At 43.8% G+C, this 15,490-nt stretch overlaps 1 protein-coding gene across 1 annotated transcript in view; it reads left to right on the top strand.

Moving 5' to 3' along the window:
* The window catches only part of LOC134936804 (glutamine--fructose-6-phosphate aminotransferase [isomerizing] 1-like), a 51,449-nt gene that overhangs the window by 26,848 nt on the left and 9,111 nt on the right, over positions 1-15,490 (top strand). The window contains exons 5-13 of the mRNA XM_063932065.1: positions 423-481; positions 1,917-2,051; positions 2,234-2,295; positions 2,398-2,477; positions 2,857-2,910; positions 5,607-5,724; positions 7,729-7,892; positions 8,463-8,558; positions 10,268-10,365. Coding sequence (XP_063788135.1) covers positions 423-481; positions 1,917-2,051; positions 2,234-2,295; positions 2,398-2,477; positions 2,857-2,910; positions 5,607-5,724; positions 7,729-7,892; positions 8,463-8,558; positions 10,268-10,365 — 866 coding nt within the window. The remainder of the gene's footprint in view (positions 1-422; positions 482-1,916; positions 2,052-2,233; positions 2,296-2,397; positions 2,478-2,856; positions 2,911-5,606; positions 5,725-7,728; positions 7,893-8,462; positions 8,559-10,267; positions 10,366-15,490) is intronic.

Below are 15,490 nucleotides of genomic sequence, written 5' to 3'. Positions count from 1 at the left end.
TCTCTGGTGCAAGGTAGGATAATGATGTATAATGATTTATTACTTCCATTCATACTACTTTCCTCTCCATTCCTTCCTGGCATCAATTACATGAAGTGCCTCCCTGCAGGGGTTAACAGATGTGTATTCGGGTCAGAGTTACACTACAGCTATAACATATTGTTTCTATTGATTACACATGCAATTGCTGTTTTGTAGTGAAGAGAAAAAAAATACTATAGAGGAATTTGTTTTTATACCATACAGGAAGTGTGGAGATAAATAAATATATTAAATTGTCTTGATTTTACGTACGTACGTGTGTGCGTTTGTTGTCAGGCAAACATGTGGTCTCCAGATTTCTCTTAACTTGGAATTCCTTATGACTGAGGTGTTTTTCTAGCAGCAGGAAATAACATCACATTTCTCCCCCCCCCCTCTAGAGTTCATCGTTATTCACAATGGCATAATCACCAACTATAAAGACCTGAAGAAGTTTTTGGTGAGTGGCTTTATTTAAAGCCCAGATGAAGCATTGCATTGTCTCCCCTCTGATTTGGACATCACGGTGCTGACTCTGAGAGAACCTGGAACCCCCCAGTGCTCAGACCTGGAAATGTAGAACTTGTGGGACCATTTATCAACTTTAGCCTGTTTGCATGCAACTGAATACATGTAGTATTTCTTTACACTTGGTGGTATAGATCTATTGCTGAACATAGTGGTAATATAAGAAGTTCCATTCTTTCAGTACAAAACACAAGTGAATCTGGGTGCATTTGAATTCTACTGTTGCTTCAGTTACTAACCGTTCAATATCTATACATTGTTTATTAGGAAAATCAATAGTAAGGCATATTGTGTGTTTTAGCCAACCTATAACCGGGACCTACTGTATGTAAAAGCACTTGGCCTGCATTCTTATACGTATATGTAACTGCTAACAGCTTTTAAATATTTTGATAGGGAATACACTGCCCCATATATAAAATCTCTTTTGGCCACCACCATTTTGCATTAGATAACTGGTTCCCAAACTCTGTCCTCAAGGTACCCAAACAGGCCAGGTTTTAAGGATATCCATGGCTCAGCACAGATGGTTAAATCAAATTGACTGAGGTACTAATTTAGTCCCTTGTGCCCAAGCTTTGTTATCATAGTTACATAGTTGTTGAGGCTGAAAAAAGACAAATGTCCATCGAGTTCAACCTGTATTACAAAATTGTTATATCATTTAAATGTTGTATCCTTTGGATATTTCTTTCAATTGGGAATTTATCTAGTCCATTTTTAAACTTAATGATTGAGTCCACCATTACTACCCACTCTGGCAGAGAGTTCCAAATCCTTACTGCTCTTACTGTGAAGAACCTTAAAGCCTGTACCGTTGTCCTTTTAAAGCCGGTACTGTTAGGGTGCATTGAGGGCTGAGTATGGGAATCTCTGCATTAGACACTAGCTTTAAATCTATAGGGGAGATGTATCAAAGCTCGGAGAGAGATAAAATACCAACCAGTCCTTTTTCAATCGCAGCCTGCAAAATAGCAGTTCGGAGCCGATCTCTCGTCACTTTATCTCCAAGGTTTGATACATCTGTCGTCCCCCTTTTAGCTTGATACACTTGGCCCAACGATATTCCAACTTTTTCAAGCCCTCCAAAAAATAGGATTTGTCGAACTCTGTGAAATAGGCTTCAGTTTTGGCAATGACCTCCTCGTTCGATGCAAATCTCTTTCTGCCGAGCCATTTTTTTATGTTTGGAAACGATGATATGCAGGCTTGACGTCAGTGGCACCATCTGTCTTCAAACACGGGTACTTATCAATCATCCCCGATATTCTGACCATTGGCGATTTGCTCTGTAGTAAAATAATGAAATGACTGAAGCAGGACATCAGGATGCTATGTAATCATCCTCTTGTTACCTATGTTTGCAGGAGAGTAAAGGCTACGAGTTTGAGTCTGAGACTGACACTGAGACCATTGCCAAGCTTGTGAAATATATGTTTGATAACCGGGAGAACAATGACATCAGCTTTGCCACACTGGTAGAGCGGGTTATCCAGCAGCTGGTGAGCATCCTACTGCGTTTGCTAAAGGACTAGACTCATTGTAATGCTTGTTCATGGACTATGCATGCCTATTTAATGTCCATGTGTCTGTTACTTTTTCATGCACGTTGTCACAGTGCTTAGTTTCTGCATGATTTGCTGTTAATTGATTGCGAACACCTACATTGTGCTTTATCTGACAGGAAGGTGCTTTTGCACTGGTGTTTAAGAGCGTGCATTTCCCAGGCCAGGCCGTCGGGACCAGGTAATACCAGCTTCTAATTCTTAGACTCTTCTCCTTATGACTGAGCACTCTCAGGACTGCTGATGTTGCTGGTAACATTACATCTGCCTGTTTACCTTGCAGGAGGGGTAGTCCACTTCTGATTGGTGTGCTAAGTGAGCATAAGCTATCTACAGATCACATCCCTATCCTCTACCGCTCAGGTAAGCCGGGTAAACCCTACCAGACAGACTTCATTTTGTGGGCTGATCCATTATTCAGGAGTGTGGCTTATGGCCACCACAGAGAATGTGAGGATTCTGTTGGGCCAGGTATAATGGGAAGGGTGTTCTAGAACTGTGTGAAGTCTGTCATCACTATTGCCAGTTGTTACACTTGCATCTCCAGGTGATTGTAATGCATTTATTGTACCATCTCCTGACAGACTCCTCTTGTCACGTGTCAAAGTGCCTGTACATACCAAGGTGACCCTGACCGACGTATGTGACTGTATGCATTTCAGAGCCCTGCAATGCATCGTTTGCCTTTGTTTTCAAGGTGATAACTGATTCGTGCTGTCGCATTTTCTCATTGTCCTTTCAGTGACACAAAGTATGGATTATCCTCTAGAGGGACTGTCCATTGTAATGGATAAAGGTGCCTTGCCCAGCCTTCTCTTACATTATTCCTTCTCCTAGAAAAAGACTTTAATGATTATTTGTTCAGGTTCCTGGTACTGTTTTCCATGAAGGTCTATGTAAAATACAAATCGCAGATAGCACTAAGGTATGCAGGATATAAACATGGCCTTGTAGGCACACCTAGTATTTAAGACTAAATTATGTATACATAGCTCAAAAAATTACAATTGATTAAGAACACCAGGATCTCAAGCTCTTTATTATTCTCTAGACACCCACAAGACCATGAAAGACACAATTCCAATTTATTATAAACACACCATGTGACATGACAGTAAGGAGCTGATTGGCTGGTTCTTTGTCTCTCTCCTCTTTATATCTTTTCAAGATTTGAAATATCTCCCACTATATGATCTTACACTGTAAAACTGAGACTCTTGTATGTCCGGGTTGGGGATGGAATCCTGAGGTCAGTATACCGACACTGGGATCCCGGCCGTCAGAACGTCGTCAGCAGAGTGAGCGCTGGGAAGCCCCTTGCGGGCTCGCACTCGCCACAGGTTCTGTTCCCACTCTATGGGTGTTGTAGACACCCACGAGTGGGAATAGCCCCGGCGGTCGGTATCCCGACTGCCGTGATATTAACTACATCCCGTTTGTCCCATAACCCACTAGTGACTGGATTGGTAAAATGAAACCACATTTTGTTAAGTGAACAGTCTTCCATGTCTGACCTATTGGTCTGTTGATGACTGAGGGGTATATTTACTAAGAAGTGCTTTTCAAAGCCGCTGCTTGTCAATGGTTTTGGACTTGCAATTTTATAGGGCAATATTATTACATGCCAAACACCTTTTTACATTTAATGTTATTGCCCTGTTATATGCCGTGGCTGCCTCTGCTTAGTAAATACCCTTGACTGACTTTCTCCTTCTCACCCTCAACTTGTATTTCTGACAATTTGCAACTACTCTGGGTATATCCTATATAATAAAAGGCTCCTTACCTCTATGGGGGGAATTTGTGCTTTGCGTGTGGGCAGCTACTAGATGGCGCCCAATGGAACAATTCAAGTGTTTCTCTGTTTGGGCACGCACAGCTGCCGGGGTTGATGTTACTGTTATGTTGTCCATCATTTTGACAGGCTGCTAACTAGTGATACAGAAGATGCAACAAGTTCTAGTTCAATATAGTCATCCATTGTCCTGTCCTGGTTTAAGTTTTTTGTTTTATACTGTGAATATAAATGAATAGATCCCCATTATTTCTAGTATTCTGTGTACACCATGCATAATCAAAAGCTCAGGCAGGACAGTCCTAAACATTGGAAGCACTTATTGGCAAAATCATTTTGGACTTCCCCAGTTTCTACACTAGATGGCACTATTTCACCATAAAATAAGGACAACTTGTTTACTTTTTAATCATCTTGAGACCTGGAAATTATATTAATTCTGGGAATAAACGATGCCTCCTTAATCTTGGTTTAAAGCATCAAGAGACTGTTCATTGCTGTGAAGTAAGGCCGCTCATAATGAATCTCTATTTAAATTGCAAAAATCTCTTAAGTGGCCTCAAAAATGTTACTAACTTCATTCACATAACGTTCTCTTATTTGGAGAAAATGTTCTGTCTGATCATTAAGCAGATGATATGAGTGTAGCTTAAAGGCAAACTGCATTGGGCAAACTGCATTGGAATGTGGCACTGTATAGGATGGAGGTGGAAGGGGCTCTGTCCTAGTAACACATGCTGTATTACATAGTACAGGTTCTTCTCTCACAGTAGTGGAAACAGTACCAGAACAGAAAAATACTTACCCTCTTCTATCCATTTCGGGGCATGACCAACCGATTTTTTTATATATATTTGTTTTTCTTCTTACCGCTTGCCTTCTAGGATGTTTTTGCATTGGCTAAATAAGACCATTTATTGGGAACTAATCATATTACTCTATAAACTGCAAGCTTTTATTTCACTGCTTCTTGTCTTGCGTTTCTTATGTTGTGGTACAGGATAGCTGAGCAGGGTTATACTTCTTGGTTATCCAGTGTGAGCACAGTAACCTGTTCCATTCACCTCTAGTGAGGTCAGACATTCCTTACAAATAAGGAATCTGTAACGGCTTAGCAGAAGCCAACGGCCCAGTTACAGTATATTGCTATAGAGCTTGTACTGACACCACCCAGGCTGCAGTGCAGCATGCTACAGTCCTTACCTGAGGCTTTGCTTGCTAGCAGTCACAGATACACATGCCATTCATATTCCCATTTCCAAAATTCATCATTCTAGATCATGCTCACACTTTATTTAAGCTGGACCTAATAATTCTTAATAATACACATGTTTTGTAATGCTCCACATCTCTCTGTTCCTCAGTGTCTCATTCTGCACCTTCTTATGTATGGATCCCCTGACATTGTACAGAGAGAGCAGCTGTGACTTACTATTCACCGACATAGCCTAACTCACTACTGTCCTAGTACTCCCGCATGCACCAACAGGATGCCAACTCTGAGCTTTGTGGAACGCACACAACTAGTAGTCTTTACCACAACATAACTATCTTCACTCCTGTCAGAGCTGACCTGTGCTTTGCTCTGCCGCAAGCTGTATTTCCTCTGATTGGCCTGAAATTTACTGACTTCTCTTCCTGCTCCTACCGAATACCTACAACAAGAGGACAAACCCCTGTCTCCTTCTGTACTGCAGGACTAGAGAAGAAAGGTGGCTGCTCACTGCCCCGAGTGGACAGCACCACTTGCCTGTTTGTGGAAGAGAAGGCCGTGGAATATTACTTTGCAATCAGATGCCAGGTGAGAGAAATAAGGTTTTGGGAGCATACCTGGTATTGGATCAGGTTGTGCCATTGTATTATTCCCCAGGTATTCTATTACTGCCACTACAAGGCTCCTACCCGACATCTGGAACTGTTAACTTTTGAGTATGTATGCTCATGCTGCTGCAACACCTAATGGACTGCTAATTCCTCACTGGCTACTTACTGTAGATCAGCCTCTGGTTGGTAGCAGACAAAGGGCTTGAGCTTGGAGACGCTTGGTCTTAACCCAGGACAGTCCGAGAACAGAACAGCATTTAGTGCTAAGCTGGTGGTCACAGGCTGCAAGTACTGTAGATGCCTGTGTCCTGAAGCAAGTAGATGTTTGTTTAGCTCCAGATAAGTGTCCTGAAAAGGACCATACAGTATACATAGCATGCAGATTTTGTTCAGATTAAGAGGATCTACATAAGCCCTTTATATACAGAAAAAAGCACATAGCACAGCAGGGATCTAGCCCCAAGCCTCTTCTGGAAGGCATTGTCCCAAAATTAAATATACTTACATTTCACAGGGGCTTGTCTATTGTTCCTCCTTTGTTATATGTACCACTTATCATACACTATATTTTAATCATTGGGAAGCAAACTAATTAATTTGGATTTAAAACACAATCTGATTTAACACCTACCAGTCTTCCTTATGGAAGACGTCTCCAGGAAGCTTTCATATGCAGAATACCCAAAAACAAGCATACATCTGGCCCTAGAGCAAATGATTAATCAAAGGCATAATTACCATGTCATTACATGTGTGTCTGTGAGGCATATAAACTTCCCTTAGCACAGTACACTTCCCAAGAGTTTCGCTATAATATACCCATGGATGGAATGCCAGTGGCCATAATACCGACCGCAACATCCCAACCATCAAATTCCTGACAGCACCCCAGAAAGTGCCGTAACCCTCCACTGCCCCCTACCCTAACCCTAGCCCTCTCTTGTGGGTGCCTAACCCTCCCTAGTGGTGCCTAACCATAATGGTTCCTACCCCGCTGCCTAAACCTAACCTCCCATTGTAAATGCCTACCCCCTCCTGTCCGTTACCTAACCATCCTCTTCCCGTCCCCACACCCTAACCCCCTTGTAATGCCTAAAACTAACCTCCCAGACCCGCGTCCAGCTTTCAGAACAATCGGGATTCCAGGCGCCGGTATTTTGATGCCTGGATCCCAAGCTCCGATGGGATTGTGATGCGCGGCGTCGGTATTTCGACCGATGGGATCCCGTCGGCATGTTCTCTCTCTCTCTCTCTCTCTCTCTCTCTCTCTCTCTCTCTCTCTCTCTCCTCTCTCTCTCTCTCTCTCTCTCTCTCTCTCTCTCTCTCTCTCTCTCTCTCTCTCTCTCTCTCTCTCTCTCTCTCTCTCTCTCTCTCTCTCTCTTCCACCCACCCCCCCTATAATCTGACAGTGCACAGTCAATACATTTCAGAATTATTACAGCCAGGCTCAGCGCATATCTCTGGGCTTTCAAGTGCAGCTCTGCAGCCTGGAACTTAGCTTTGGCCGAGTCTGCATTACATACATTTTTAGTTATCTACACATTTAAATCTAGTAGTCTGCTTTATAGTGCAGGCTCTCCTCCTCTGAGTTTTGCACATTATCTACCCTGCCCTGTGTTACAGTCACCAGACTCTGTTCAGATGCCACAAATAGCTCAAAAAAATGTACATACTACATAATTACCTTTTGAAGTGACAGCATGAAAGTTTATGAAGGGTTTGTATTCTTAGTTGTCACTATGGTCACCAGCAACAAAAGCATAGGCTGTTATAGGACCAGTGTGCTGTGGGAGCACGTTATTCAGCATTTTGCCTTATATTGGAACATTATCTGTTTATAGAATTATGTGTATTCCTTATTGCTCTGGTATATGCAGTTTTTCACACGTATATTTGTGATCTGTATCCTTCTTCTTTCATGCTAACACTGACTCATATTTACAAATCTGCTATGTAAAAATATACTTTAACACCTTGTGCCCATATGTTTTACAGTGCTGTAATTGAACATACCAACAGAGTCATCTACCTAGAAGATGATGACGTGGCAGCTGTGGTGGATGGGCGCCTCTCTATCCACCGCATCAAGAGAAGCGCAGGCGACCACCCAGCCCGTGCCATTCAGACCCTGCAGATGGAGCTGCAGCAGATTATGAAGGGTGCGTGTCAGGAGGGCACTGCATGGGTCTTGTCCCCCACTTCAGGCTTTGCATTTAAGGATCACACAGGCTCAATGCTTATTGGAGAGACAAGCTAAATAAGTAGGCCAATGTGGTTTATAGAGAAGTGCAAGGGGGCACAAATGTAAGACACGCTGCTGCTGAATGCTTACAATTTACAATGTAATAAGTGAATTTGAGGCTGTGGTATAAACATAGTCTTATATCATTGATGTAAGATTCATGTAGAACCATAGTGGGCCTCGTTAAAGAGGTACTGTGATCCTTATCGGAACCTTAGAAGTATGCAGAGATGGGGAAATGCCTGATGGGGCACATTAGAGGGTCTCCTAGTACTTGGATGGGAGGGAGCACAAATGTCCTGGAGACTTGATCAAGAATAATTATATAGGAGGCACTTTTATGAGATTAGATGATGTGTGTTTATTCTGGTCAGTAGATTTGAGTGTAATGGGAGGTCTATTTAAGAGGAGGTCACAGTATCAGTGGTAGCTGCAGTCTGTTGAATGATCTCGCACTTTACACCCTCTCCTTACCTCTGACATACAGGTAACTTCAGCTCCTTCATGCAGAAGGAAATCTTTGAGCAGCCGGAGTCCGTAGTCAACACCATGAGAGGGCGTGTCAACTTTGATGACCTAACAGGTAAGAACTGTTGATTGCTGTGTTTAGTAAGCGATTTAATTCTACTGTTGTCGTTTGAAAATCTCAAGCAACCAGGTTCTGGGATACAATGTGTTAAATATGGAGACTGACACAGGACATATTAAAAAGGATAAGCATTTATTTATCTAAGTTACAATAATGAAAACATGCAAGTAACAAGTTATAGTCCGTTACAATAATAACAAGAAAAAATTAAAATACTTGACTCTTATCTCAGATGTTTTAAGATCTGTCCCAGATGATGGTCATCAATTAAGTAGTTTAATGTAGTTCAGTCATTCTCCAGGGTCCCGCCTAATAACTTTGTCACAAGTTAAAAGCTGGAGGGGATTTGTAGAAATCTAGGTCCGCTGCAGACAGACCTAGCTTCAATCGGAACTCCTTGCTATGCGTAAGTCTCTAGGCTTTATACCCCTGCAAGGATACGTTAACATTGTCTTAACAGATATTACATTCAGGGTCAGTGAAGCTTGGTGCAGTAGTCAGTCAGTATAACGCAATTTATGTTATCCTGGACAACTGCACCCTTTCACCTACTTATGAATACAATACCCCAAACATCTTACTAGACAGTTTCCATCGGAGATACTGATAACAGGAACATTTATTATAATCAGCCAGCCTAAAAGCTGTATACACTTTCCACTCACTATGTCTTTCACACTAGGTCAAAGGTGAAAGACAGCTGTGGAGCTTAATGTGAGACTATATTTCTAACTGGTGTCTATGGGGTATATTCAATTAGGGTTGGATCCATTCCGACATGCATTTGTCCGAATGGATCTGACAACCCCTATTCAATCCCATCTCAATTCGACTTTTTCAAGTCGAATTGAGATGAGGGACCCAGAGGAGGAGAGGGGGGGAGCCGCGGGGACAGCCGTGGGCAGACGGAGGAGATCAGCACTACAGTAGCGCTGCAGGAGGATGTCACACAGTCGGCCGACCTCACAACAGTGTCCACCCGGCTCCAGCAAGCGTGAGCCCGCGGCTCCCCCCCCCCCCCCCCCCCCCTCCCGTCTCCCTGCGGCTCTCCTCCTCCTCTGGGTCCCACATCTCAGTCTGACATTTTTTTATGTTGGACTGAGATGGCCAGAAACGGGGCCAAATCCTGTCGAATCACTCAAAAGTACGTGAATCTGCAGGTATACCGCCAATTCACGTACTATTCGACAAGTCGAATTCCCAGACTTGTCGAAAAAAACCCCAGCTGGGATTGAATAGGTCGAATCACTATTCGACCTTAAGTCGAAAACTGCCGTCTTTTCGACAGACGGCAGTTTTCGACCCTAATTGAATATACCCCTATATGTCTGCAAAGCACTAATCCTAATAAAAAGTACATACATAAAGCAATGAGGTCATACATATACAAAATGGAGTTACACATGGACAAAATGGCGTCTAAAAAGTAGTTCAAAATATCACCCCATACATCTACATACACCAGGAGTTTTTTTGCCAGGGGCGATAGAGTTTAATAGTGAAACCTGCTACTGATAATGACATTTAAATCTATTGTCCTGTAAGTGGGCAGCCAGACAGACTGTCGTTTAAATGCATATTGTAGTCTTTCCCTGCTTTGCTATTTGCTTTTACAAGGAGAGGCTATACATGTTCCTCTTAGCCTTTTATATTTGGAATAAGTGCCTGCTGCCAAGATGAACAATCTCGTTAATATTTAACAGTGATTTTGGGAGGTTTAAAGGACCATCTGAAAGAAATCCAGAGGTGTCGACGACTAATCCTCATTGCCTGTGGAACCAGTTATCATGCTGGAGTTGCTGTAAGTATTCATTATCCTGGGACTACTGTATTTCTCTGTCTTCTATTTGTAATACATAACTGGCAATAATATTTGTTTGAACCCTGAAAAATGTATATTTTGTTAGAAGTATCCCTTTATTGGCTACCATGTAGGGTTTGCAAGGAAGAACCTGAATCCATCAGAGATGTGTGAAATCGCTTCCGTGTCCTGATGGGTCCACACTCATCTTGGCTTCTCTGCTGCGCATAGGTGCACCATGGTTTATTAACATAAACCATTCATCTATTGTTCTCACCTGCAATACAATACAGAGAACAATACAGCAGGGGATTAAGTCATTACAGCAGGGGATTAAATCTGACTGACCTGGCTCAATTAATCCTATTAAAGACCAAGATAAAGGTGGACCCATCTGTATGTGAAGTACATTATCAGGTCTGTGTCCCCTGCAGCATATACTGTACACCCTGGTGCACACCTATGGGTTATATGTACTGAAGTATGGGTTTTCAAAAGTGGATATTTTGACCATAGCAACCAATCAGATTCTAGCTGTTATCTGCTAGAAGTTGTTACATAAATGATAAGTAGAACCTGTTTGGTTGCTGTCGGCTACATCTCCACTTATGAAAACCCACACTTCTAGAAGTATCCCCCTAGGGGTGCATCACTCATTACTCTTTGGAGTGCAACTTATGCTGCATTCGCCAATTCATGAATGCAGCATTGAGTCGCTGTAACTAAGGGTTGCTCACTTTTCTTTCCAGAGTTAAATGTGCTTGAATGTGAACTTGGACAAAGTGTGTTAAATTAATTTTGGTTTGCTTCAAATATTCAGGATTGGCAGTCAGCTGGATTTTTGCGGTCCGTTTCCACCCTGCGCTAATTCTTTCAATTCAGTGTTTTGTAACAAGCAAGTGTTTTTCTTACTTTTGTTAATGACCTTCAGGGGTTTTTATTTACAGACACTGAAAGTACTGTTGAAAAGATAAATAAATCGCAACTACCCAATTCCATATCTTAGTAGTTTATAAAAGATTGCATTGCGTAGTGTGGAAATTGCTCAATTTAACATTGAAAGTAAATTATTTATTATTAATAATATTATCAGTAGTAGTAATAATTTAATTTCTCTTACGTCCAAGAGGATGCTGGAGACTCCAAAAGGACCATGGCGTATAGACGGGATCCGCAGGAGACATGGGCACTTTAAGACTTTAAATGGGTGTGAACTGGCTCCTCCCTCTATGCCCCTCCTCCAGACCTCAGTTAGATTCTGTGCCCAGAGAGACTGGACACTCACAGGGGAGCTCTCCTGAGTTTCTCTGTGAAAAAAAAAAAAAAAAAGACTTTTGTTAGGTTTATTGTGTTCAGGGAGCACTGCTGGCAAAAGGCTCCCTGCATCGTGGGACAGAGGGGAGAGAAGCAGACCTACTTCTGTGAGTTCAAAGGCTCTGCTACTTAGGCTACTGGACACCATTAGCTCCAGGGGGTCCGATCACTTGGTGCGCCTAGCTGCTCGTTCCCGGAGCCGCGCCGTCACCCCCCTCACAGAGCCAGAAGATAGAAGCCGGGTGAGTATTAAGAAGAAAAGAAGACTTCAGTGACGGCAGAAGACTTCAGTACTGAGGTACCGCGCAGCGGTCGCGCTGTGCGCCATGCTCCCACACACATACGGCGGCACTTGCAGGGGGTGCGCCCTGGGCACCATGATTACTGAAGTTAAAAAAACTGGCTAAAATATATATATTGGAAGTGCCTAGGCACTAGATATAACCCCCGCCAGTATAAAAAAATTTGAATTTGAGCGGGACTGAAGCGCGCCGGTGAGGGGGCGGGGCTTAGCCCTCACAGCTTACCAGCGCCATTTTCTGTTCACAGGATGCAGAGACGCTGGCCCGGACTTCCGCACGTCTGCACAAGTAACTGTGCAAAACGGGGGGGGGGCCAGTAAATTGGTGCTATTATCACTTGATAAAAAAAAAAGCGCAAACAGGTCTGAGGCAGTGTGTATATCCGTACCGGGATAGGCGCTGGGGTGTGAGCTGGCAAACTCCCTCTGTGTTTCTCTGACAGGCTTTCCGTGGGTCTGTCCCCTATAGCCAGTGTGTTGGTGCGTGTCGGTTGACATGTCTGAGGCTGAGTGCTCCTCCCCGGAGGAAGTTACAGTGGGGCGGATAAGGCGCAGGGAGTGACTGTCGGCACCGCCGACTGCTGATTGGGTGGATATGTTGAGTACGTTGAATGCAAATGTGGCGTTATTGACTAAAAGGCTGGATAAATCTGATTCTCAGACCCAAACATGGAGAAAATCCATGGAGGACGCCTTGTCTCAGGTCCAGACCCCTCAGTGTCACAAAAGCGTTCATTTACCCAGATGGCGGATACTGATACCGACATGGACTCTGACTCCAGTGTCGACTATAGTGAGGCCAGTTAAATCCGAAACTGGTTAAGAGTATTCAGTACATGATTGTGGCAATTAAAGACGTTTTACATATTACAGAAGTACCTACTATTCCTGATACAAGGGTTTGTTTGTTTGTTTGTTTGTTTGTTTGTATAAGGGTAAGAAACCTGAGGTGACGTTTCCCCCCTCTCATGAGCTGAACACTCTTTTTGAAAAAGCTTGGTAATCTCTTGACAAAAGGTGGCAGATTCCAAGAGAATTCTAATGGCATATCCATTCCCCTCTGAGGACAGGGAAAAGTGGGAGTCATCCCCCAATGTGGACAAGACTGTGTCACGACTGTCCAAAAAGGTGGCGCTTCCGTCTCCTGACACGGCTGCCCTAAAGGACCCTGCGGATCGTAAGCAGGAAACTACCTTAAAATCCATTTATGTCACCTACGGGTGCGCTGCTCAGACATGCCGTGGCGTCGGCATGGGTGAGTAGCGCTATTGGTAAGTGGGCAGATAACTTTGCATCTGGCATGGATACCCTGGATAGGGATGGCATTCTTTTGACTCTCGGTTATATCAGGGACGCTGCAGCTTACCTAAAGGATGCGGCGACGGATATTGGCCTCTTGGGATCAAGGGCCGAAGCCATGGCAGTCTCGGCCAGGAGAGCACTGTGGATTCATCGATGGAATGCGGATGCCGACTCTAAGAAAGCTATGGAGGCTCTCCCATATAAAGGTGGTGTCTTGTTTGGTGACGGCCTCGCTGATCTGGTGTCTACGGCTACCGCGGGTAAGTCATCATTTCTTCCTTATGTCCCTGCACAACAGAAAAAGACGCCTCACTATCAGATGCAGTCCTTTCGGCCCAATAAATACAAAAAAGGAAGAGGGTCGTCCTTCCTTGCCTCTAAAGGTAGATGAAGGGGAAAAAGGTAGCCTGCTGTGGCAGGTTCCCAGGAGCAGAAGTCCTCTCCGGCTTCTGCCAAGTCCTCCACATGACGCTGGGGCTCCTCTACGGAAGTCCATACCGGTGGGGCACGTCTCCGACTTTTCAGTCAGGTCTGGTTTCACTCAGGCCTGGATCCTTGGGTGTTAGAAATAGTGTCCCAAGGGTACAAACTGGAGTTTCAAGACGTGCCCCCCCACCGATTTTTCAAATCAGCCTTGCCAGTTTCTCTGCCAGAAAGGGAAGTAGTGTGCGCTGTGATACAAAAACTGTGTCAACAGCGTGTCATTGTAATCTGCCTATTGCTATCTGCATCTATGCAAATCATCTATATTCCAAATGTATGTTCAAATCATTTGTTAGACAGTTTTGTGATTTATGCTTTTGTTTGTAATTTAAAATACCTGCGTTTCAAAGCTTGGTCAGTGCCGCATATTTAATTAAGGCTCACTGGGCTGGTGTTTGTTTAGTCAATCACTGTGTAATGTAACACCTTTGATTAGTGGGACATTTGCCTCAGCTGTAGTTGGGTCAATTTCCCATAGTATATCTGTAACTTCAACCATGCACAGCTGTGCATGTCAGCTGTGCGTTCCAATACTCAAAGCGTTCCTTCTCTAAGCGTCTTGAAAATGAACAGTTAAAAAAACAGATAAACAAACATTAAACAGCATCAAGAAAGAAATCTGGAACATTATGTGGCCTCTCCTCACCTCTGCCATGAGAACACCAGGACCAATGCCTACTACTTCTGTGTCCAAGAACATCATGACTGCCCCCGGGACTACCCCTCAAGCTCAGCAGGGAACTGAGGGACGTGCGCATCAGGACCAGACTTTGCTGGGTCAGTTCCATTGGACATTAGTGTGCACCCCACATTCTCACATCCACCCGCACTGCTCTCATGAAACCAGGACATTTATCTTTTTCACAAAATAATGTTAGTACAGTTTTCCTGCAAATGTGTCTTTCTCTTCTCTTTCTTCTTACACGGTACTTCCACCCCACTGTGTGCTATTCCCGTAATGTGTACCTCCATTGGTTGCACACCCTGCCAGCAGTAACCTATGCAGTGCGCCCCACATGGCTGCCTCGGATGGTTCCCCTGTGGGCGGGGTGTGCTTCATTTGGATCTTTCCATGCAGGGTATAGCATACTCCTACACACGTGTCAGTTCTCCCATACATGCATTTGGCCCCTGTATGGCTCATCTCCCACTGTGTAACCTTGTAGTGCGCCCAACATGGCTGCCTTATCTGGTGCGCTTGTGGATGGGATGAAAAATGTGTGGACCTGATGTTTTTATTGGAACCCTACTCTGAACTTAAGGACTCTGCAATCTCCCCATTTTGTGTTCTCTTCTATGGGTGGACTATTCCACCCTGGGTAATCCTACGCAGTGCGCCTAAGATGGCTGCCGCACCTGGTGCCTTGTGAGGGTGGAATACACAACCCCTGGAGGTTATTACTCAAAATGCCTACACCAATCATGCATTATTCTTTCTGTGTCTTTGTCTGTGTGGTTTATCTTTTGATGTAATACTTAAATCTTCTGTATTATGTGCATTGTGTGAGTTCTAGTTGGCGCCGCGGATGGCTGCCTCGGTGCTGCTCTGCCAAGCAGCCTTAGTTTTTAGTCCTAAATGTATAATCTGTCTACTGTACAGTTGCATATGTGCAGTATGAACTCATATGTGTAATGTTTGTAATGTATGCTACGTTTTTTTCCTCCATGTTGCTGCTTGGCGATGCATTGTACCATAAAGAATTCCTAGTGTACGTGAGTACACCT

This window comes from Pseudophryne corroboree, chromosome 6, assembly GCF_028390025.1.
Source record: "Pseudophryne corroboree isolate aPseCor3 chromosome 6, aPseCor3.hap2, whole genome shotgun sequence".
Taxonomy (NCBI): domain Eukaryota; kingdom Metazoa; phylum Chordata; class Amphibia; order Anura; family Myobatrachidae; genus Pseudophryne; species Pseudophryne corroboree.
This window is presented reverse-complemented; position numbering and strand designations above follow the sequence as displayed.